The sequence below is a fragment of the Podarcis raffonei genome, chromosome 8 (genome assembly GCF_027172205.1).
Source record: "Podarcis raffonei isolate rPodRaf1 chromosome 8, rPodRaf1.pri, whole genome shotgun sequence".
Taxonomy (NCBI): Eukaryota; Metazoa; Chordata; class Lepidosauria; order Squamata; family Lacertidae; genus Podarcis; species Podarcis raffonei.
In genome coordinates, this window is record NC_070609.1 from 39,942,299 (window position 1) to 39,966,871 (window position 24,573).

At 42.0% G+C, this 24,573-nt stretch overlaps 2 protein-coding genes across 7 annotated transcripts; one reads left to right on the forward strand and one right to left on the reverse strand.

The window, feature by feature from the left end:
* Window positions 1–542: 542 nt before the first annotated feature.
* On the reverse strand, window positions 543–14,892 carry DNAAF1 (dynein axonemal assembly factor 1). Of its 5 annotated transcripts, none has more exons than XM_053399492.1 (16): window positions 14,717–14,892; window positions 13,567–13,700; window positions 12,665–12,803; window positions 11,924–12,031; window positions 11,397–11,441; window positions 11,023–11,146; window positions 10,277–10,368; window positions 9,056–9,277; window positions 7,718–7,884; window positions 7,031–7,152; window positions 5,587–5,780; window positions 5,005–5,265; window positions 3,836–3,945; window positions 3,632–3,694; window positions 2,310–2,658; window positions 543–633 (listed from the first exon to the last, which is right to left on the reverse strand). In XM_053399492.1, the coding sequence occupies exons 3-16, from the start codon at window positions 12,789–12,791 to the stop codon at window positions 584–586; spliced, it is 2,034 nt and encodes a 677-aa protein (XP_053255467.1). In that variant the 5' UTR covers window positions 12,792–12,803; window positions 13,567–13,700; window positions 14,717–14,892; the 3' UTR covers window positions 543–583. The 5 variants fall into 5 exon arrangements, with proteins under 5 accessions (XP_053255467.1, XP_053255465.1, XP_053255464.1 ...); XM_053399490.1 differs by having other exon boundaries at window positions 12,665–12,806; XM_053399489.1 differs by lacking the exon at window positions 13,567–13,700.
* A 529-nt stretch (window positions 14,893–15,421) lies between these two features.
* On the forward strand, window positions 15,422–24,140 carry HSDL1 (hydroxysteroid dehydrogenase like 1). Of its 2 annotated transcripts, none has more exons than XM_053399495.1 (5): window positions 15,422–16,014; window positions 18,716–18,949; window positions 19,174–19,619; window positions 21,118–21,194; window positions 23,207–24,140. In XM_053399495.1, exons 2-5 carry the CDS (start codon window positions 18,730–18,732, stop codon window positions 23,253–23,255), a joined length of 792 nt encoding a protein of 263 aa, XP_053255470.1. In that variant the 5' UTR covers window positions 15,422–16,014; window positions 18,716–18,729; the 3' UTR covers window positions 23,256–24,140. The 2 variants fall into 2 exon arrangements, with proteins under 2 accessions (XP_053255470.1, XP_053255469.1); XM_053399494.1 differs by having other exon boundaries at window positions 15,428–16,014; window positions 20,967–21,194.
* Window positions 24,141–24,573: the final 433 nt, after the last annotated feature.

Below are 24,573 nucleotides of genomic sequence, written 5' to 3' on the forward strand. Positions count from 1 at the left end.
CTCAGACTGAATTACAAATAAAAGTAAATGTGTAACCAAAATAAACAAAACAATGGCAATGACCTTCTACAAACTTAGAGCAGAATCCAGCAAAAGTGAAGCATGTGTGATTTCAGGGGGAGAAAGTTAAGCATGCGCTCAACTCTCACCAAAATAAATGAGACTTAAATGATCTTCATTTTTGCTGGATGCTACTGATTAAACAACCTTTTCTCAACAGATGAAAGAAAATAGACTGAAAACTGAATTCATACTTTAAATGTTGGTTACCTGACTTGGTGGCATTTAACTTTCACAGATGCATACTGTGGGTGAGCTCGTTGCTTAGCACCTGGAAAGACCCCCATCTGCACCATGGCACTGCCTGCTCTGCCATTGATCGCAGCAGTGTGGTAAAAGTAAGGCACAACTATTGAAGAGAGACTGGACTTTTGCTTGCCAGGATTGCTTGCCTGCAAGTAGTGTCACAGAAAGCATTTGTGACTAATGATGTTAGGGTTGCAGCACTCGCTGTTATGCAGTAATGCTAATGAACGATGGGAAATATCTTGGCTTCTATTTTATAAATTCATACAACACTTCTTCATTTATTTTCAGGAGTATGCGGCTCTGTATCTTCTTCAGAGATATTCCCTGTTAAGAGGTGAAATTTCAGTTAGTTTCTGGACATAGGAGCTATACTCTCCCCAAATACCTTCCTGAAGAGAAGGACCAGTTATTAGGCCAGAAGCTACTCCAAAGACAGGATTGGCAGCTGAGATTCAGTCTAAACTGGACCGCTCATTAGTCACTGCAGTTCATTCCTTGAATGGTCCCCAGCAGAGAAAGCACTGGGCGCAATAAGAAACCCTTTACCATTTGGATTATCAGGGCAGTGAAGGCTTAAAATTGTGAGCTATGAGCCAGGAAGGCCCCAGGTCAAATCTCTCTTCAGCCACAGACCACAATATGGCTTTAAGCCAATCACTATTTCTTATCCACAGCCCCTTTCCTCAAAGCTCTTAACTATTATTAGTGTCTGTGAACTTCATTTCTTAAAAAATGAGTGAAGACTTCATATCTCAAGCAGCAAAACATAATAATCAATCTCTGGATGTTTACATTTGAGAAGCTAAAGCACTAGGGGAAATGCTCAAGAACTTCCTGACAGTAAGAGCTGTTCGACAGTGGAATTTGCTGCCAAGGAGTGTGGTGGAGTCTCCTTCTTTGGAGGTCTTTAAGCAGAGGCTTGACAACCATATGTCAGGAGTGCTCTGGTGGTGTTTCCTGCTTGGCAGGGGGTTGGACTCGATGGCCCTTGTGGTCTCTTCCAACTCTATGATTCTATGATTCTATGACCTTGTGCAGAAACACTGTTTAAAACACCCTTCCAGATGCAGGACTTTGCAGGTGTCAGGCAAGCCCAAATGATCCAATGGGATCAGTGCAGCTAGGACAGCAATGGTGGGGTCTCACCAGTTACCAGTGTGTGAATTCTATGCTCTAGGAAGCACCTCTTTGCAATACCTACCAGTCATAGGAGGATTTTTGCTGTATCAAGACTTCCATAGGCTCAGATTCTAGGTTCAGTTTAGACTAACTTCTGTATGTGGAATTATGTCCCTCATTTACCCACTGTGCATGTCTATCCCCTGTCCAGATTTGCTAGTGGCAACCAATTGGCCATAATATTTATTTACTTAAGGCATCTATACACTGCTTAACAATTAGAATTTCTAAGTGGTGAACATAAAAATGAACCATACCAAAAATAAAACAATAATTCATGAAACCAAGCAAACCCAAACAAAAATCCATGTTTGCATGAAGCCTACACTCATAAAGTTCATGCTTGAACAGGGCCTGCAGAATCCATAATTGTGGTAGTCATTATGTGGAGAAGCTTTATGTGTATCAGATCGAGACATATTCAGCTCTTCTATGCACAGCCCCTATGTAAATGTGATGTCCATATATGGACACACCTCTACATCCATAGAAGCTCATTGAAATTAGGCCCCAAGTATCACTTCAAGTATAGCACCACTGAAATAAATGAGTTACTTTAAAAATAAATAAATAAAGTTAGGCTTTAGGTGTAAGCATTTAGCTGTAATTATAAGCCAGCCACATTAACTATGTGCGGACCTGGAAAGAGATGAAGCTACCATTAACTGTTTTCTTTAATAGAACATAGTTGGATTAGAGCCTAGTTGTGAAGCTATAGGGCACATATACTGACAGTGATTTGTCCTGTTATTAAAAAAATGAACAGGTGTCTTAAAAAAACCCAAGCAGGTGGACCCAAAATCATGTCTATGTGAATTTACCTGTGCAAGAAGATACAATATGGCTCTCTCCGTTTTTCACAATGTCTGGGATTAATTCATCTGCTTCATCATCTGTTAATGGTTTCAAAGGTCCTGGAATCTCTTCGATCAAGGGTTTTGCTGGTTGTACTTCGGCTTCCAATACTTCCTCTTGTTGTGTTAGAAGGTCTGTTACAATGGGTTCTATGGCTTCCTTCGGACAGACTTCGGGTATCTTACATGCGTTTGAAAAGATAGAGATTGGGATCTCTTCTGTCTCTATATTCCTAGAAGTGTCTGTATTTCTTTCAACTATGTAGTCTCTGCCATCACTTGCTTCAGAAATCACTTCAATCTTTGGGGAACTTGGCTATAAAGGTAAAAAAAAACCCAGCTTGAAAATGTCTGTATTGGCATAGATTATAGATAATTTATTACAGTCAAAGACCAGCTCACATAACATAACACAATAAAAACAGCGTTCATAAAGATAAAATATACAACCGGAGCGGATTGCAGCAATAACTCATGAGTTAAAATTGAGATATATACATACCGTACACCTGTACAACTGAGATTTGGGCTACCATAAAAAAACTGAACGTGAGGCACCCCATACATTTCCCCCAGTCTAGTCTTGATACTCTCTACCCTCACACTATTCTAAGGGATGTTGCTTTCCAAAGCACACTGAGAGTTTAACTCCTCAACAGTGGACCAAATTAGTCTGCCAGTGGTTCTAATTTGGCCCATGAGGAAGTTTTTCCAGTGATGCCTAGCTCTCTCACATCTGATGTCAGTAAAGTCATGGCTACAAAGCAACATGTGAGCACCTTAAGCTGTGCTGCTGATGCTTCCTCAGCAGTGGAGCTTGCATTCAGTGGATTTTGCATTGGTCACCAAATATAAACCTGGTTCCATTCAGGAGCTCCTGGTTGGAACTCCTGAGTGGAGCTCATCTCTGCAGAAAGTGGGGCTTGCAACTGAGCACCTAGTGTAAGTGTGGTGAACCTTTGGCCCTCTAGATGCTGCTAAAGTATAACTCCCATCATCCATGCCCATTGGGCCATGATTGCTACACCTCCTACATACATTTTGAAGTAGTACAGCCGTGTATTTTATCTGTACACTTCAACTTGTTCTGAAGACACATGCCTGTGCATATGTGCTTGAGGTACTCTGTGGAATCAGCTAAAGAATTTTAGAGTGACACATTGGCTGATATTAAAATATCTCTAGAGTCTCCTGATCTTCAAAAAAGGCTGTAGCTCTGTTAAGAATATACCTAAATTAACTGTAAAAAAACAGGATTAAGAAAGCACTGTGCTATTAGAATAACTCACCTTTCTAGTGAAGATCTCTCCTGGTGAGACTTCCAAATCTACATCTTCCAAATCAGGTAGCTCCTAAAAATTAAAGTTATCCTGGAGTTTACTGAAGTAATTTTTAAAATACAAAATTTAAGAGTTTGTGGAAATACAAAACCCATTTCTGAGATGCTTCATATTGGCCATAACCCACCCTTTCTTCCCTCAGTTAATACATACATCAAGAAAAAGTTTCTCTGGTACATCCAACTTAATTTGTTCTATCTCTGCAGGGTCAGCAAGTTCAGTGAGCAAAAGTCCAGGTGTAGCCATCTTATCTACTGGCATCTCTAAAAAAAAGAAAGAGACAAAACGCTTAACAGATCTAGGTATAAAAATATAGAAATGGGAAGGTCATACTGGGCTCTCTCTCTTTTGTATTATGCTCTGTCCCTAGTAAAAAGCTGTCAAAAAGTTGTTTTGTCACTACTACTACTACTACTACTAATAATAATAATAATAATAATTTTTTATTTATACCCTGCCCTCCCTGGCCAGCGCTGGGCTCAGGGCGGCTAACACCAAACATAAATTACAATAAAATGTAATAGAAAAAAAGAAAAAAAGTTAATTAATATGTGGCTTAAAATACAGCTTAAAATGCAGCCTCATTCTAGTAGTAGCCCATAAATCAAGACCATCAAGGGAGGAAACATCAGATATTCACCTGAGTCAGCTAGCCATGCTGGTCCTACATGAGCCAGCAAAAAAAAGGGGGAAATTTATATACCAAATCCCATATAAGGGGTCAGACTGAGTCCAAGCCAAAGGCCAGGTGCAACAGCTCTGTCTTGCAGGCCCTGCAGAAAGATGTCAAATGCCACGGGGCCCTGGTGCCCCACTGCAACCTATATGACTGACTTTGCACAAAATCTTAATTGCAGAGGCATTTTCTACATGACTGCTGCACATTCCTGGGACTCTTCAGAATTGACATGAAGATCTGCTAGTCAATTGGACAAAACTATGTAGAAAGTTACTCACAAAATATTGTCCCTCTTGTGGAATGCTGCAATATGCAAGCATTCTTGCAGCCTCCCTATAGAATGTTACCTATATATGTGGATAAACTTTCCTAACTAAACAAACCCCAGCTTCAGAGCCCTGGTGAAATGAAATGGATGAACCTCTTCCCCAGCCAACCCTACAACCAAAATCTGGATGGTGTTTCAGCTAGTATTGCTAGTGCATGTTCTGAGGACACATGATGCAGCCACCTTGCTGAAGCTAAGTAGGTTTGTGGTTGGTCAGTATCTGGATGGGAGACTGTCTGGGAGTCCCCATGAAGGCCACCTTGATTTCCAGGATAAAAGATGCACTAACAGCTAAATAGATGCATACATACATACCTTCTGCAGTGCATGTAAAATCTGAATGCATGTCAAAGCTCGATTCTTGTACTTCCTGTTCATGATGACCTCTATGACCACTCTCTGGTCTCCCTGACTGATCTCCTAAGATTGCTCCTTCAGCCACAGCCTCCTTGTGGGCATCCATGCTATCCTTCACAAATTTATCAATCTTCTCCTTTGTTTCCAACACTTCCAAAGTACACGAGTCCTTTCCTGTAGTGTCTGTCTCAGTGCTGCTGCTTGAAGATGGCACTTCCTCTAGAACAGCCCCAAAACAAAAAGAGAATAAGTGTGCATGCAAGTAATACTAATCCTTGGGTTTTTGTTGAGCAATGTCACTTTAGTCCATTTACTGGTTTTCTTCCAAAAGGATATGAAGGTTTTCCTCTTCTGGGAAGTTCATCCTTGACTGCATGGAAGGTAGTAAGTAACTGGGGCATAAAGAGGGGACAAGTTCAGCAAGTGTGCTTCTGCCACTAACCCTACCCCCCCCCCCCCCCGAATTGGAAGTGTGTGAATCTGGATGCTCAAAAGAGCTATGGTGGCACAGTTGTTCTGCTCAAAAGTTTAAACACAAACCTTCTTCACTGTCAGCTGATGTTCCATCTCTTTCTTCTATTTCCCACTGCCTTTTCTTCTCTTCAGCTTTTTGCCGGATTGCGGCAAGAGCATCAATACTGTCTTGGATCTTCTTCCTTTCTTTTGTGTCCCATGTTTCTCTTTCACTTTGTTCAGCTTCATGGCCACCCTTAGCCCAGGCTTCTGCACAGGCTCTGGAAAGAATAAAGATGAGTACCATCAGACACATGGAATGATGTTGCATTAATTTCCGTGGAACTTATGTCTACATAATGAACTGACTCATATGTCTGGCAGTTTCCACAGCCTGAAAGTGTGCAGTACTGCTGTTGGGCCTATCATCCAGCTGCACTTGCAGGAAAGGGCAATTTGCTCTCCCTGGTTTGTGCTTAATTAATTGTCATTGTTATGTTTGATGGCATTATATGGATTTTAGATAACTTTGGTTGTGGCGTGGCTAACTAAAATAGTAATAAAAAATGTGCGAGCAGTGCTGCTATGTGGGACTGTAAAATTATTATTATTTATTGGATTTCTATTCCACCCTTCCTCTGGAGGGAGCCTGATGGTTATACAACATCATAAATATAATTATTACAAAATTAAAATTACCAAAATTATATTTCAAACCATGTAAAACATAGCAACTACCTGCCTCCTGACACCCACCTTCCATTCATGTACAGTGACCAAAAATGGTCCTCAGTTTCAGTCTAAATAACAACAACTCACTCTTCATCAGGGAGGGTGTTCTATAATCAGGGTGTCACAACAGAGAAAGCCTGGTCCTTGGTCACTGCCACCACCACTCTGGATCATACCCACTGGCAGTACCACAAGCAGGACCTCCTCCATACATTTTACAATTTGGATTGGTCAGTATTGGGGGAGTAACATCAGGAAGGAGTGTTTCTAGGACTAAGATGAGACTGTGAAGTTCCCTTGCTATTTTTGCTATTGGATGCTGCATGTTGTTTAAGTAATCTTGTTATATTTGTGTATTGAAATTTGGTTTTCTCTGTGTTCTTATATTTCTGTTTTGCTATGTTATTAAGAGATTGTTTTTGTAGTGTTTGTTCAAAATGCATCCGTTTCTTTGTTGTAAGCCACTTTGAGCATGACTCTTGTGTGAAAAAGTGGCATACAAACAAAGTGAATGAATGAATGAGACTGTCTTTAAATTATGCTACCTCTGTTGCCCCAGTCACAAGCTTGCTCTCCTGAAGTGATTGCTTTGGGGGTTGTCACATTTGTGAGCTGAAGCAATTTGTTTAGGATCAGGATCAGAATCTTACAGGCCATACTGGTGTGTGTGTGTATTATAACAGCCCCATGAAGTTAGTTGTTAATATATCCGTTTTTCAGACAACATAGTCAAAATTGATTAGGCTACTAATAATATTTCGGACTAGTCATCTCTTCACTCTCTCCTTTCCCACTTTACCTGTCCTTTGGAAACACTGGCCTGTCATCCAAATATGTCAGATGTTTCAATCTGATGGTAAGTGTCCTCCTGTAATAAGGAATTTTCTTTATTACCTCATTTCCCATTAAGTTCAATACACGCTGCAATAAAAAAAAGCAAAACAGCTTCAATTTAAAATACAACAGTAGAAATTATTTTTGTACAATATGTGAAGCCATCCTGGAACTAAAAATAGTTGAATATAAATCTATTTAAATCATTTTCATAGGATCAGCTTTGAGTAAACTTTTGTTCACTTAACCCCCATAGCAACACTGCAAGCATAACTGAAGTAACTGCACCTTCTCATTCACTCCTGCAGAAGAAAGGAAAAAGGTGAACTCAGAGACATTACTGGGGTAGGAGCTAAACCTGCTACCTGTTCCTTGTGGCCCCTGTTCTTCTTGCATAAGGCTGGTCTGAATCAAGCATACTCATATTGACATAACCCATCAAGGATTTTGTTTCCTGATTATGCAAATTTATTACAGTAACCCCTCTCCTACCACCCGACTCTAAATTTTATTAAGGCATGTTAATGTCCCTGAAGCACTTGATACAGCATATATCCTTCCACAGCACAGTAAGATCAGTGGAACAGAATCATTCTGTGCCTAAGAAATGGTGGATCAGTTAAAGAAATCTTAAGAGTCATTCTTTGCTTACCAAATCAGGCATGGTCTCCAGGACATCTAAAATGTTTGGATCATCTAGCCTATTGTGAGACAGGTCAAGGACACTGATACTTGGGCATTGCTGTAAGTGTTGTATGTCTTCAACTGTTTGCAGCTGATTGTGAGCAATCTGTAGAGTGTGCAGAACTTTCAAACAAGCTGTTGAAAAGTAAGGATACTGTTAGAATAAGTAAAATGAATGGGACTGCCAAATAAATCAAGGAATCGTAACAAAGGCAACAAGATTATGCTACCCGAACCAATTACAGCCCAATCAAGGTTGCCATTTTAGACATAGGGGCAAGATTCTCAGAAAGTTCTGCTTGTGGGTATACTGTACAAGATTAAAATGCACCCACCCACATATTGTCCTCTGAAACATTGGAAAGTCCTCAGTCATACCAAACTGGAACCGCAAAGCCCAGTTCAGTCCCAGAGTATAGGGGTCCAGGTTAACTGGCCACAGAATTCTAATTAGGAATGCTTGTTAGTTAAATGTAAGTATAGAGGTACGTCTGATGACAACAGTTTAAGGGGCAAGGGGTCTATTTCAAGAAGGGGAATTTAGATTAGATGTAGGGGGGAACTAATCTTACTCTGCAGTTGATCAATAAACACACTTCATGATGAGGCTGCAGCATTGCTTCTCTTGGGCATATGACTATAGACATTAGTTCATTTTCAGGCCCGAAGTATGTGCAAGTTTTATTTTGTGCCCTTGTGTTACCATCCTTGTGTCATTCCCTTCACAAATTACAGGCACACGGGCTTGTTTGAGATAAGGACCCTGTGTGGAGCTAAGGGTTAAAATGCTTCAGCATTCACTATCATGCCCCACACCCGACTGGTTCCGAATCTGGCTCGCTCCACTGTTAGGAATTTAAAGAAAAAGTTTGCACTGAAGACTTTCAGTGCTGAAAATGTTCTTCCTTGCTCCTTTTGACTCAGTGCATATTGCTCTGCTTTCCTTTGAAGCACATCAATGAGGCTAATGGGGGGGGGAAGAGGCTGATGGGGGAGGAGAGAGTCTTGTTGTCTGCGCAGCCCTGGACCTCCATAGACACCATCCAGGCTTACAACCCAGGGAGGTCACTTCAGTGCTGCTAACACAGTGATTTGACTTCACCCCCATTGGCGGACACCATCGTCTCTCAAGACAGACAGATGCCAACAACAAAATTTGCCTCCACAGAAGCCACCAGAAATTGCTGTGGAAATGCTTTGCACTGAGTTTTAACACATTGGTGCCCCTACATGTATGACAGTAACACCACTAAATAACACTGTGTTCAGGTTATGGATCTTATTTCAGTGAAGTTAGAATTCTTACAGAGGTTTTCAATTGTCTTGACATAATTGTTGCTGAGGTTGAGAGAGTCCAGCTTTTCCAAGGGTTCAAGATTCTCAATTTTATTTATTAAATTCAGCTGCAGATAAAGGCAACGCAAATCTGTCTGTGCATCCAGGTTCTCAATCTTAGTCAAGCCATTGCATTCCAGCCATAAGCACTTCAATCCTGTATATTCTTCCAGGTTCTCCAGACGATCAAATCCTGCAGGAAGAAAAATGCAGTAAACACAATGGCAACATGGACCATATTTCAGAACTACAAACACAACAGAAAGTACTCATGAATGTCATAGCGGGCAAAATGCATGAACAAATAAGTCCCTCTATTGGGTGATATCTGCATTGCACACATAAAATTACTTAAACATAGGTACACAAATACTGGCTTAACCAACTAGCCAACTGTTATTTGAAGAAGACCTTAAAAAAGAAGCAGAGCCTGCTTTCATTTTTGCTGCAGGTAAGGAGATCCAGGGGGCCAATCGAGCTAATACACTCCACTGAAAGTTAGTTACATTGAAAGCAACACTGAACCAGTATCCCCCACACCCTGCCCCTGCAGGGTTAACAGCTGTGGGAGAGGAGGAGCAATTCAGATTGGGAAAACCATGAGTTAAACACCCCTTTCCCCACTGCCACTGCTCCTATTAAAATCTGAACCTCTCACAGCTGATTTTAAAAATTATATATATTGTCAAAGATCCATTTACAGATGCTATAAATCCTTATGATGAACTAAATCTCACTGAACTGAGAGGGGCTCATATAAAGAAAGGAATAAGCTCCTTTTGGTTCAGTGAGATTTACTCCATAAAGATGCATAGGACCTGGGCTTACTAACTTTAGCTTGAGTCTTGATCTTCACCTACAGAATTGCCACAAAAAATCACAGAATTATCCTCCCTGTTAAGACTGTGGACATCAATACCAGATACTGGTATATGCTGGAGAAAGGAGAAGACTATCCCCATCATGTTCTACTGGTTTGCTTCCAGAGGCATCTGCTGGCTGTTGTTGAACAAAGAATGCCAGAACAGATGGGAGTTGAAACGTGCACTTGATTCTGAAACATTTAATAAAATATTTGTATACATTGACCTAGATTTAAATTCTACAATATTTCAACAAATTATATTTCTATGTTCTCAGGTGTTCATGTTCAGTTCTTTTGCTACAATATAGCTAGCAGATTGGCCCTTACCTTTGTAATGGAGATAGAGGGTGTCGTTCAAGGATGGAGTCACATACAATTTATGCTGTTTGCAGAGGTCCCTCAGTATCTTTTTGGTCATTCTAAAACATTAACGAGTAGTGTGAGTAGATTACATACTCTAGAAGCTCCACCTGCTTATTTAGAAGGTAGATGTGCTGCTTAATATTGATATTTTCACTAACCTCCTCCCCAAGGTTCAGAAAGTTCCCCAATCCTTGGATTACACTTTCAGAGGGGAAGCAGAGGCACTGCATACAGAACACTGAATCCAGCCAGAATAATAGCTAAAGAATGTTGTTTTAAAGTTTGCTGAGGGGTGAGATTTAGCAATAAAGAGGGTATTATTTTTGGTCAGCTGTTGCGTATCTGAAATCTGTGATATTTTATGCTGGCTGCATAAAATGCATGCTCTCTTGAGAGAATTTTCACACAAAGAATCAGTGCAAAACCAACAAGTAGTCTGGATTTTATAATTATGTTATCGAGTTCATTACTGACACTGATCCAGCTTCAAAACCCTAGTTTTCAAACTTTAATTAAAAGCTAACTTTGGTTAACCATAGCACCACTGTAGACATAGCATGACACTAATGTTAAGGGAAGTGACTGGGGAATTCATGTCGGGGAGGGTAACCTGTGAGCCTACTCATAATACCTTGACATGGTTAAGAGACTGGCAGCACTATAAAAAAATTCCCTGATTTGTTTAAGACCACCAATAAAAACTAAATTACCTCAAACCACCTTGTTTGTTTGATTGTTCACAGGATGAGCCAGCCACCGGCTTTTGGTCACCATTTCTATTTTCCTCATTCTGTTGATGTATGTTGGTCACAGAGCTGCCTCTCTTCTGTGGTGCTTGGAGATTATATGTGAAAATACAGTATATTGCAGAATGTATTTTAAATGTATAGATCCAAGAAATTCACCTTAAAGGCAGAAACTAAAGTTTCTTCAATGAGCTAATTGTTACATACAGTAATACCTACTGATAGCTGCAGTATAACCAATATGCCATACTGAGCTCTTTGGAAGAAAAGGGAGATAAAAATGTAATCAAGAAATAAACAAGATACATTGCTGCAGGCTCTCTCTGGCCTCCTCCCACCTTTGCTATGTGAAATGAATAGTCTGACTGGCCTTACTCCTTTGCCTGAAATTGAACATAAAAAAGAATTAAATTCCAAGAAAACTGAAGCCTCCCATGATCACAGACTTGAAATCAATATTTTTGGTCTGACCCAGCAAAGCAGTTCTTATGCTCTTAAAAGCACCAAGACAGTTGGTAAAGACACAGGAGTAAGTCTCTCTCCCACACGCCCCCCCCCTCCGCGCGCAAAGGGTGGCTGCAGTATGCAACTGTGGAGTAGAATAACCCAGCTAGAAAATACTTGAGAACAAAAGTTACATGGTCCCATCATTCACCCAGTCCATCACACCATATACCAGCCACTTAATCTAGCTTTTGAGCATGAGGGCAAGCAATGCACCCAGTGTTTTCCTGCTGACTAAGGATCAGAGAAATCCCCCATAGTAACACCCAGGGGGAGTGTGTGATCCTGACGGGAAATTTAATGTGGCAATATCTTTCATAGGTCTGTAACTTATAGTACTGATATTTTTCATGTAATTTACCTGGTTCTCCATTACCACAGTCATTCCTAATAATTTCCGACTTCAGTTGCTCATTGGCAGGATCTTTTTCTGTTCCTTGTTCTCCTTCTGGGAGTTGAGGCTGTAGTTCTAAAATTCAGACAGATGGAAACAGGCTCAGTGGATGTTTAAATCTGCTAACTCAAACAAAGAGATGGGCACTCCAGAGGGAGGCCTCTCATTTCATTTTGTTGCATGCATGTAATATTCCAGAATATACACATCTGTTCACAACAGAGGGATCTGTATCTGTAGGGACTGTATTTGCACTGCAGTGTATGTCTGCATTAATTTAGTTTTATATGTGGCTCTCTCTCTCTTGCTGGAGCTTTTACAAGTGCAAGAAAAGAAAAGGTCAGGAAAATGACAGGGCATCATTGCGATAAAAACGGTGAACATTCCCAAAGTTGGCCACATTTTGTTCAGTTCTATACAAAAACTCCTATGCTTGTGTAGTAAAGCAGGGAAGTACTCAGTCCCCCTTACTATTCTTAATTAAAAATAATAATAGATTAATTTAAATCTTAACATTGGTATTTAATATTATTGTATGCAAACCACTTCAGGGTTTTTTAAGCGTTATATAAATCTTGCCAAATTAAAAAATATGTTAACAAAATTGCAGAAAGTTGTGCCTTGTCATTCATTTTAGCCAATGTGTTGTCAAAATTACTTCATGTTCAAAACTTACACACACACACAGCCTCCGATTGCAAGAACTACCTGGTTTTGTGAAGTTGTCCTCATTGTTGGAATAGGGGTCCACCTGCCTGCAGTCTTTCATCCCTTGACCATTCTCTTCCCCTGCAACAGCCTCTCCTGACCCAGGTTCTTCATTGAGTGGATGCATTTTGAAGTGTTCCTACTGAGAGACAACAGGAAAGTTACAGCATGCCCCACAACTCTCTACCTTGTATTTATTCAGATCATTCAAGCATAACTGTATGTGCAAATCATAGTTTTAAATTAAATGTTTCATTATTTTGTATGATGACCATGAACCCCTTTGAGAACCATTGTGTGAGAAAAGCCGTATACAAATCTTGTAAATGAATAAATGTGCCTGCATTTGGCAAAGGAAAAATAGCACAGCAGACCAAATTAGAACCCCAGCTGGGTATAATAGGCCCACAGGCCAGAAGCCCTTCATACCTGAAATAAACAGACAGGTGGCAAGATGCTGGTCCATGAACTCTTCTGCCCCACTAATAGTACATTGGTTTGATAAGAAATTACAGTCCACTATTTTATTATTTACAGCATTTTTATCCGGCTTTTCTGCCAAAGAACAGCTCCCAGGACAGCCTACAAATATTGATGGTAAGTACTTGGGCTCATAATTTAACAGGTGACAAAAATGGGAAAAGGACTAGGAGGATGTAGGAAGAAATACAGGTAAAACCTAAGCCCCATTTCTCAGTTACATAATTCTTGTAGTGGCCAGCTGGAATGAGGAGCCAAATGTTGCTGGTCTTCCAGCACAGCTGTGGTCCCATCTCTCCCCTCTCTTGTAGCCTACTGTAGAAATACATTACAGTGCAGCATCATATGGTAGATGGCATCACATTCAATGCGGCTTACCCCTAGGTATGTGTCTGCCCCTTATGCCACAGTCCCACACTCACTTATATGCCTGACTTCTGAGATGTAGTGTTGTTCGTTGCTTTTCAAGGTGCCCACAACACTGTTGATATATCTGCTCGCTCCCCTACAACATGTGTTGAATTTTTCACCTTTCAAATTCCCAAAATGAGGTGTGCTAAAAAGTTGCAACGTGACTTGGGAATTTAAAATATATTTTGGTTAAATTAATATAATTTAGTTTTGTTGGGGTAAGTAAAAAAGTAAAATTGCATAAAGGTAAAGGGACCCCTGACAATTAAGACCATCATGGATGACTTTGGGGTTGCGGCACTCATCTCGCTTTACTGGCCGAGGGAGCCGGCGTTTGTCCGCAAACAGCTTTCCGGGTCATGTGGCCAGCATGACTCCACATTTCTTGCAAAACAGAGCACTGCACGGAAATGCTGTTTACCTTCCCACCAGAGCAGTACCTATTTATCTACTTGCACTTTGACGTTCTTTTGAACTGCTAGGTTGGCAGGAGCTGGGACCGAGCAACGGGAGCTCACCCTGTTGCGGGGATCAGCAAGCCCTAGGCTCTGTGGTTTAGACCACAGCGTCACCTAAAAATGATTGCCAAGAACTTGCAGCTATATTACTTGTTATTATTAATTTAAGCATTAGCCGATACTTTCAGAAGGCAAAATTAAAATTATTTGGTTTTCCAGAAGCAGTTTACGTGCTTCCTCATCAAATGTGAACTTACCAAGCTAAATGTTGTCCAACAACAAAAATAATAGCAGAATTGAATTCCTTGCACCCAAAACCACTCATTGAATAAATTTGCAAAAATTAAATTTCACCCCCAGCAGCCTTTCTCAACCTGCGAGTCCCCAGATGTTGTTGAACTACAACTCCCGTCACCCCTAGCTAGCAAGGCCAGAGCTCAGGGATGATGGGAGTTGTAGTCCAACAACATTTGGGGACCCACAGGCTGAGAACCACTGCGTGATTTGCGCTATGCAGCAGCCCACTTAAAGTAAGCAACACAGGATGCCTCTCTGGGCATAAGCTGAGCACAATCCCTGCTCGGGAGCAATAGCTGCAGCCGGACGTCACGTAACTGAGCATGGGTTCCCAGACAGGTCTGCTTAGCCCAAGCACCTCTTTGAAACACACGCCCCACCCCAGCTTGCTGTCCCCATTTAATACCCTCCTCTCTTTCTCTTCTTTGCTGCCCACTCAAGGTGTCTTCGCCGTCCTTCCTCTCACTAAGGAGATGTTACCGGGGGAAGCCTGGTTGCCCGAGCCCCTTCTTCACCCAACCACACCGGCTTCTCCCTTCAACGGCTCCTTTCCAACGGCTTCCCCCCGTTGCCATGGCGACGGGCCGACCAAGGCACGGCTCTGCGCACGCGCGAGAGAAGAGTTGGGTGACGCGCTTGGGCCTCGCTTCCAGCCCCGCCCCGCCTCCCACCGAATGGTCCTATAGAGATTTAAAAAAAGAATTAGAGCAGCATCCCGTCGTCTCTATAGTGAAGCTTTCCGAGTTCAGATCACGGGAAAAGGCCCCTATAGTCACGAAGGAAGAAGCAGACATTAATATAGGCAAGGGGTTAGATCGGATGACCTCTGAGGTTCCTTCAGATTTTTTAATGATTCTTTTTATAAGAGATTTGGGATTTAAGAAAGACCACAAGATTCTAGACCCCCAAACCCAAAGACACTGCTAGAACGAATCATAAAAGTTGGAGGGGGCGACAGAGGCCATCGAATCCAACCTCTGACGCTTTTAGGCTGAGGTTTTAATACTATACAAATTAATTTGAATGTAGCCCGTCGCTTACAGCTTTAAAAGGGAGATTGAAATTGCATGTGCTGTGCGGGGGGGGGGGCGGGCGGAAGAACACAGCCCCCTCTTTGTAACATTTCGACTGGGTTTGTTTGCAGTTTTAGGTCCTGGAGGAATCATTATTGTCACGCATATGGAAGCCGCTCAGCCATTCGCCTGGAACTCAGAAGTGTAGTTATGACGCTAAACTTTAACTTTCTGTGGTCTTTTCGTGATGCCTCTGAGTCCTTTCAGGAGATGTATGTTGACACTAATATAATAAACTTAGATTCATCTGGATAAAATTTACTTTGGGACAGATAGTGGTTTTTACTAATTTTATGTACAAGCGAGGTGTCCATGCAAGGAACAGCAGTAACACAGCATTTTCTGCGCTGCTCGTTTTTACAGCGCGTTCAGGACCCTTTCCTTGTGCGGGCGGACGAAGGGCTTTTGATCTTCTAAAGCTGGCAATACAAAAACGTGGAAACTGGATTGCAACTTGACAGGTTTGTGACTAGCCTACTTGCCAAGCGATTTTGAAAATCCGCTCCCCAGATTTTCGTCATAGCCGCAGAGTCGGGTGGAACTGAGAACGGGAAGGTTTCCTTCCAACTGAACTAAAGTCAGGTCATTAAGATAGCAGCGCAGAAACATCGCAGGTTGCATAAACGAACAGGTAAGTGAAATATGGCAAAACGGGTTTGGCGACATGGATTTGATTTACTTGCTTTTTAAAGACAATGGTTGGTTGGTTTTTTTGTAAAACATTTATAGTATTACTCAGAAGCAAAAGCTCAAAGGTCAGAAGGGGTTGGAGGGTTGGGAATCAACAATATCATACTTTAATAATGTTATTTGGATTTATTAGGAATTTAAAGTTGACAGATCATTTCTGGAACAGCAGAGACCTCTCTCTTTATTGTTTCATCCAAGGGTGCAAATTGTACCCTCAGTTACATGGAAGCAAAACTCCATTAGTGAGGCTTACTTCTGCGTAAATATGCATCCGATCATGATGCAAGTCCACATACACAAAAATTGTCTGGCATTTCAATTTCTATGAAAAATGGGTTAAGCTTAGGTTTAATCTGCTTAATTCTGTCTGCTCAGAATTAAGTAAAAGTGAAGTCAGTGGTGGTTACTCCTAAGTAGGTTAGGTTATGATTTTGGCTGCAGAAAAATGGAAGAAGGGTGCAGAAGGGTCAGGGACAAATGCATAGAGGATAGACTGAAATGGCTTTACAACATTTGTTAACCTGGTACCCTCCAGATGCTTTGAACTACAACTCCCTTCATACTGGCTGGGGCTAATGTGGTAGTCCAAAACATCTGGGGGGGGGCACCAGATTGTTGGTGGTGGTGTTAATAATAATAATGATAATATCTGTCGGTGTTTGTAAAAAACAAAGGTTCTGACCTTTTTACTCCTTTGCCTAGTCCTCAGACCTTAGTTGGCACAAGAGTCTTTGAGAAAGAGTATTCTTGTAGAGTATTGCTGCTTTTATTCTTAAAAAGTCTTCTTCTCCAACCACGACCAACAGCTTTTTACACACACCAAACACAACCATCTTTCTACCATCCAACCAACCCACACCCGACACTAACATTGACCACTCTATATACAGTGGTACCTCTGGTTGCGAATGGGATCTGTTCCGGAGGCCCGTTCACAACATGAGCAGAATGCAACCTGCACGTGCGCGGGTCGTGATTCGCCGCTTCTGCGCATGCATGTGATGTCATTTTGCGCGCCTGCGCATGCGCAAGCGGTGAAACTCGGAAGTAACCCTTTGTGGTACTTCCGGGTCGCCCTGGGACGCAACCTGAAAACGCTTAACCTGAAGCAAATGTAACATGAGGTATGACTGTAAAAAGGAAAAGGGACCCCTGACCATTAGGTCCAGTCGTGACCGATTCTGGGGTTGTGGCGCTCATCTCGCTTTATTGCCCAAGGGAGCTGGCATACAGCTTCCGGGTCATGTGGCCAGCATGACTAAGCCGCTTCTGGCAAATCAGAGCAGCGCACGGAAATGCCGTTTACCTTCCCGCTGGAGCGATACCTATTTATCTACTTGCACTTTGACGTACTTTCAAACTGCTAGGTTGGCAGGAGCAGGGACCGAGCAACGGGGGCCCCCCCTTGTCACTTGGGATTCGAATCTCAGACCTTCTGATCGGCAAGCCCTAAGCTCTGTGGTTTAACCCACAGTGCCACAAGTACAATTTGGTGAAAGATTGCATTGTAGGCCGCTGACTCATGCTGACTTAGTTATTTTAGCATTAAAGAAACAGCAGCCAATTTTTAGCCGTGACAATATCCAACCTTACTAATTCATTATTCTTGTTATTCATTGGTTCTTGACTTTATTATTATGCATGTTGTCAGGTGATTGGCAGGTGGGGCCCCATTCACCTTTTAAAATGGCCTGCAGGGGTTACAAGGAAACATAGGAAACTGCCTTACACTGAGTCAGACTGTTGGTCCATCTAGCTCATTATTGTCTACCCTGACTGGCAGCATCACTATTGGTATTGGCTGTGTTTGCCGAATTTGCTGTTGCCAGATTGTCTGAGACTGTAAGGAGGAAGGCTGCATAAAATTTGGCCTAATAAAAATCAGTGAGATGATAATGGCAATGGAGTAATAAGCTCTTTGTGGAAGTCTCTTTGAAAAGAGTAAAATAGCAACACATGAGCCAGAGTCTCCATACTTGATTTTGGAACGGCATTTTCTGAAAGCAAAGCTTTGTAAAGCCATCCCATTCTGCAGTGCTGCAAGACAGATGAAGGCAGTTTTGTTCAGGACGGTTGACTGTGTGAGTTTGGTGGGGTTTCCCTGGTATTTTAAGCTGACTTGGTTGTTGTTTTTTTTCAGACAAACAGTATTTATTCACACTGACAAAAAATACATATAATATCCCAAAAAATAAAAACAGTACAAAAAAAGAAAAGAAAGAGAAGCAAAGAATAAGAATTGTAAATAATACACCCATGTGACTTCCCTCCTCCAATACTCATCCTCCTTTAAACTTTAGATTTATATTTGCATTGCATCTTGACTTGGTTGTTTTAATTATTTACCATGCTGTTGTTTTTTGAGAGGTTTATCATTGTTGTTGTTGTTTATTATTGTTTCATTGTGCTTTGAATGTTATCAACCACTTTGACTTCTACTGGGATATGTTATGTTAATCGAAGAATAATAGATATATGTGGCAGATGCTCTTGGGTTTTCCTGAAACAAAATGAAATGGTCATTTTTATTTTTAGCATCTTATGACCTATTGGAATATGAAGTCAATGATTTGGCTAAATGAAGCAATGGAAAAAATACATACTTCCTTCCTTACAAACATCTTTTGCTTCTTCCCTTCTAGACATCTGTTTTACCATGGCTGCTGTGGACAGCTTTTCCTTCTTGCTCAGAGAGATTGGGCAGGCCTGCAGCTGTGTCATAGAGACATTGGCTTTCATTGGAGCCTTCTACATAATGAAGACATCCCTCACTGTTGCAAGCAACACGTACAGCCTGATCAGGTTGTATTTCATTCCTCGGCTGGTCAGCAGGCCTGATTTAGTCAAACTGTATGGAAGCTGGGCTGCTGTAACAGGTAAGAGACAGTTGGAGCACACAGATTCTCTAGGGTTGCCATATTTCAAAAATTAAAATTCCTGACACCTGCAAAGTTGTTGAGATTTTTTTTAGGAAGACCCCATACTGACATAAAAATGCATAAGCCCTTTGTAAACGCTCTACAACTATCGGTTGACTAAGTGAATGCATTTAGTCTCAAAGTCTAAAAATGATCTTCATTGCTCTCTCGATCTGCTCCAGGTTGTACCTCAGGCATCGGGAAGTCCTATGCTAAAGAGTTGGCATGCCATGGGGTGAATGTTGTCTTAATAAGCCGGAACAAGGAGATGTTGGAAGCTCTTGCCAAAGATATTGAGGATTCCTACAAGGTCGAAACGGAAGTAGTTGTGGCAGATTTCAGCAGGGGCCGCCAGGTGTACCCTGCCATCAAGAAGGCCCTGCTAGGCAAAGAGACTGGCATTTTGGTGAATAACGTTGGAGTGTTCTATGATCACCCGGATTATTTTGCCAATTTGACAGAGGATAAAATTTGGGATCTCATCAACATCAATATTGGAGCAGCTAATATGATGGTGCACATGGTGTTGCCAGGAATGGTTCAGAGAAAGAAAGGCGCTATCGTGAATGTTTCTTCTATGTCCTCTTACCACCCCTCCCCACGAATGACGGCATATTCAGCCTCCAAGGTGAGTTTCAAAATATAAAAATATATGTGTTCTCTTATGACAGGTGGGGAACCTCCAGCCCTGCAGCCCTGATCAAGCCCACAAGGTCTCCTTGTTTGGCCTATGAGGCCATTTCAGCCAAGCCATAGCCACCTGCCCTTTACCATGGTGCCTGCAAAGTCCCTTTCAAAGCTCTGTTTTGCCCTGTGCAGTGAACGGGGTTTCTGAAGATCCAGCAATTGGCTGATCACTGCATGTTCAAAGTGCAGGGCACTTGAAGACCCATGCAGGCAATATGCTGCTTTGGCATCTGCCCACCTGTCAAACATGGCCTGCAAAGGGGGAGGGAGATCACAATCTGGCTTGCCAGGCTAGAAAGGCTTCTTACCCCCTATCTTATCAGAATCATTATTTCTAAGAGATAGGTATGCATCCTTTCTCCATGGAAATGTTTTTTTCTGTTTCTGTGGATAAGGATTTTGAGAACTAGAAGTTTTTGAAGGTGGAGTGGGAAACCTCAGGTCCCAGGATAAGTATGCAGCTCTCTGGCCCTCAAACCTCTTCTCAGACCATCGCGCAGTAGCCCTGCTTTGCACGCCCTTCAAGTGTTTTAAAACAGCTGGAACATGTCCTTGAAGTCTGATAATTCCTCATCCTTGCTGCAAAGGCTCTGGCAGGGTTGAATTAGATGCCTACAACTCCGGCTCAGAGATGTACAGGAATGGAAGGCAGGCTAAAATTTAAAGGGTTCAGGAGCAGCCAGGGCGGCTTTTCTGCTTCAGGAATGTATTGGCTTAAGCGTTCTACTTTGCTCCAGTGAAGGCAGCTTTATAAATTGAGGCTGCAACCCTATACACACTTACATGGGAATTTAAGGGAACTTATTAAAGAGGAACCATGTACAGGATTGCTCTGTTAGCTGAATGGTAAAGCGCTGGTGTGCGTTTCGTAAAGGAACCAACAGAGCAATTCTGTACATGTAATGGTAAGCCCTGCTTGAGTTCAATGGGACTGACTCCCAAGATAACTGTAGCCTAAATGTGCAGTAGCAGTGTTCCCCAACCTGGTGTCTGTTTCAGATGTTTCTGCTGGAGCTGATGGGAATTGAAGTCCAAATCATCTGGAGGGTACTTGGTTGTGCAAAGCTATGCCAAAGCAGTTATTATTAAGTTGCAGTTGGCCAGTCAGCAAGACACACAGAGCTGGGGATGGGTGCTGATTTGGTAAGGCTTTGTTCCATAGCCATCTATGTTGCGCCTTGCATGCGTCGGTCAAGAGAGGTTGTCTAAGCTGCCAATGTCTGTTCTCCACACCTTTTCCCCATGTTAAATCCAGAGAATCTTAATTGTCTGCTCTTAACCTTGACAGGCTTACCTGGACCATTTCAGCCGATCGCTTTATTATGAGTATGCTCCCCAAGGCATTTTTGTTCAGTGCTTATGTCCAGCTTTCGTCTGCACCAACATGTCAAAATACAGCCCCACGTTATCCAAAAAGAGCTTGTTTGTGCCTTCTGCAGATGAATACGCGCACCAGGCTATTGCCACCCTTGGACTATCCAGAAGGACTCCAGGATACTTCCTCCATTCAATCCAGGTAATATCATTAATTCAGCTGCTTCTGTGTTACATTTTCTCTTAACTTTTCTTAACTTGGTGGCTGAACCATGCAGCCTGGATTGGTTTTAATGAGCCTTTTGAAGCAAATGTTCACCCATGATCTTGGGGAACGTGATCTTGGAGAAGGGATGTAGCTCAGTGGTAGAACATCTGCCTTGCCTTCACAAGGTCCCTAAATTTAATCCCTAGCCTCTCCACATAAAGCTGGGAGAGACTGTCTGCCTCTGAAACTTCCAGTCAGTGCAGACAATACTGAGCTAGCTTCAGTATAAGGCAGCTTCCTGTGTGTTGACTGTCAGCTAATGCTCTTGAAACCTAATTGCTTAATTTTATTGCTGTGTTCTGTTTTGTTTATTTTATTATAGAGTTTTATTTGTTTAATTCTCATTTTCTTAACAAAAGAAATAAAAGAAGCACAGAAAGCAAAGTGCTGTTCTTACATTGCAACCTGTGTATGATTCTCTGTGTTGCAGGCCAACATATTTTTCTTTCATGAAGCTGTCTTGACTCTGAACCCAGAGACTGTGGTACTTTGTGTAGTATCTTGTGGGTGGGAAAATGCATCTCTTCCCTTAGTGCAGGGGTGGAGAACCTTTGACCTTCCTGATATTGCTGAGCTGCAACTCCCATCATCCCCAGCAAACATGGCCAATAGTCTGGAATGATGAGAACCGTAGTTCAGAAACACCTGGAGGACTAAAGGTTCCCTACACCTGCCTTAGTGCATCAGTTACTGCTCTTAGTACTGCACTGCATACATTTTTATTTCTTCGGAACCATTTACACCCTACTTTTCCGCCTCCTTAAAGGAAGTTGCTCAAAAGAGTTTGCAAATCTAAAAGCAAGCATACAAACAACACATGCCCCACCATTAAAACACAGATCATCAAGCTAGGAGCAGCAGCAAATGAAGAAAAACACAAAGGGCAGTACTCAATATGTTGACCAGTAATGGGCGCTTGAAAGTTTTGAGTTTGCAATGCAAATGAAGAGGAAGATAGCTGAGCATCTTAGGGCAATGAGTTCCACCTATGGGGTGCCACCACATATAGAAGACCCTCGCATGCTCAGCCACCAATCTTGCCACAGAAGGTACTGGCAAATGCAAGGATGGCGCAACAGGGTGGGGAGATTCACAGAACATGTGACAGTGCTTCAGAGTCCAAAGCTTTACAGGAGAGGTGAGGAACCTCTGGCTCATAGGCTTACTTAGGTCACCCAGGTCCCATTGGGCCCACATTTGATGTCCTATATAACATCAGGTACAGGGTAAGTAGAACATAGCTGGACGAAAGGGGCTTATGTGGTGCTAATCACCAGATTGTTGGTGCAGGCAAAAAGGGTCACCTGTCATCATTGTAATGCCAGGTGCTTGACCAGGGGTGTGTGCACCACCCAATACTTATGGTAGCCTACAGGAGGTGGGATAGACAAGGACGCCAGGTTAGCTGCAATAACCCGTGCAAAATGTTGGCTTTATTAAGTTTTAACATTTTTTATAGCTGAAGTGCTCAAGCAGTAAACTTCTCCAAAGTTATTTTTTAAAAAAGTATAAAACCAGCATATTTGTGTCTTCTGCTGCACTTCCATCCCTTAAATTTTTTTTAAAGAGAATTAATAGTTGGAGGGGAGAAGAGTCATAGCTCAGTGGCAGAGCATGTGATTTCCATGCAGAAGGTCTCAGGTTCAATCTCCGGGCAAGGCTGGGAATGTCCCTTGCCAGAGATCCTAGAGAGTCACTGCCAGCCAGTGCTGACAGTATTGAGCTAGATGGATCAAGGGTCTGGCTCTATAGAAGGCAGCTTCCTATATTATGAACTGAAAGGAAGGAATGGGAGATGTGGATGATTCACTGTCTGAAGGAGACTCTTCATGTTAGATCTTCTTGGGTTTTATTTCATGCTGATATTTTAATCTTGTTATTGCTTGTTGCCAAAGGAATACGTTTATGTGCTAATTCTAACCTGTGTTTCCTCTCTTGTCTTCCAGGGTTTTTTTGCACAGATCATTCCAGAATGGCTCTGGGTTAGGGGAGTGAGCCGATTGGGCACATTTTGAAAAAATGCAATTTTGGGAGGAAAAAACTACATTAAAAATATCAGCTGGAGAACAGATAACATCTAGCAGCCTAGTTGGACAGTTACCACAAAACCCCACTCTCATTGGATGGATTTTCTTCAATGATAATGATGATGATAATATGTACCTTTTAAAAGAGACTTCATCTTGCTCCTATCTCATTGCAGGGCCCATCAAGAATGTTACGCAGGCAGTAAAAAGGAACCCTGTTGTTAGGAAGCTGATATTCTTTTGTATGATGTCTGTGGGGTCCTGATTTTTACATAGTACTGAGTGATTCTTGCCAGAGTCTTTCTGATTTGGACATGAGTGGGCAATCCTGGGGTCCCCTGAATGCTAAAGAAGTTGAATAGGATGTTTGGGGACTGAACCCCCATTAAGAGCTGGCAGCAGAGAGAGGTCATGTGGTGCATAGCTTGGTGCCCTCCAAGTGGTTTGGACTGCAACAGCTCTGGTGACTAGGACTGATGGGAGCTATAGTCCAAAGCATCTGGAGGGCACCAGGCAGACAAAGGCTTTTTTTACACTGAAACTGGGTACTGCTCTTCAAGTGGAGTATTCTTGACTTCTTCCCTGGAAGCTTTGTCGGGAACACCTGAAACAATTTTCTGAGTTGGAAACCAAATGCTACTTTCTAGATACTGTGATTTTTAGTGACTTCCTTCTATCTGTGTGGTCTCCTGTCAGTGTGCTTTGTAGTGCTCTGAGTTTGGAGCTGTGAGCACTGATGAAGACACCTGCTTTTTTGTATCCAGAGAAGACTGGTCTCCCCAGCTAGAAATAATAGTACAATATATTGTTTGTCCATGAAATGATGCTCTATAAACTCAAATATTGAATTATACTATGTTTCAATTATATTGAATTCCGCAAATATATTTAGGTGCCTCTCTTCATTCAGTGTGTGGGAAAATGTGTTTGTGACATTTAAAAGATGGATAGATAGATGGGTAAAACCTGTATTCAGAACAAACAAAATGTCATAAAAACATGACAAGCTTTCAGGTTCTCCTCATCAGGCAAGATGTTACATGAAGCAGCTTGGGCAGCAGAGGGAAAACAAGGAATTGGAAAGTTAAACTGATGCTGTAGCCATGAGATCAGGTTATAGACTACCGGTAAATTCTAAGATGGAGATTGCTGGCTGAATAGACCCTTCCCAAGTTCTGCAGATACTGGCTTACATAGGATTTTAGGATGAAGAAGCAAGTGCTGAGTTATTTAAGCAAATCTTTAATTGATGAGGGCCATAGCTTAGTGGTAGAACAACTGCTTTT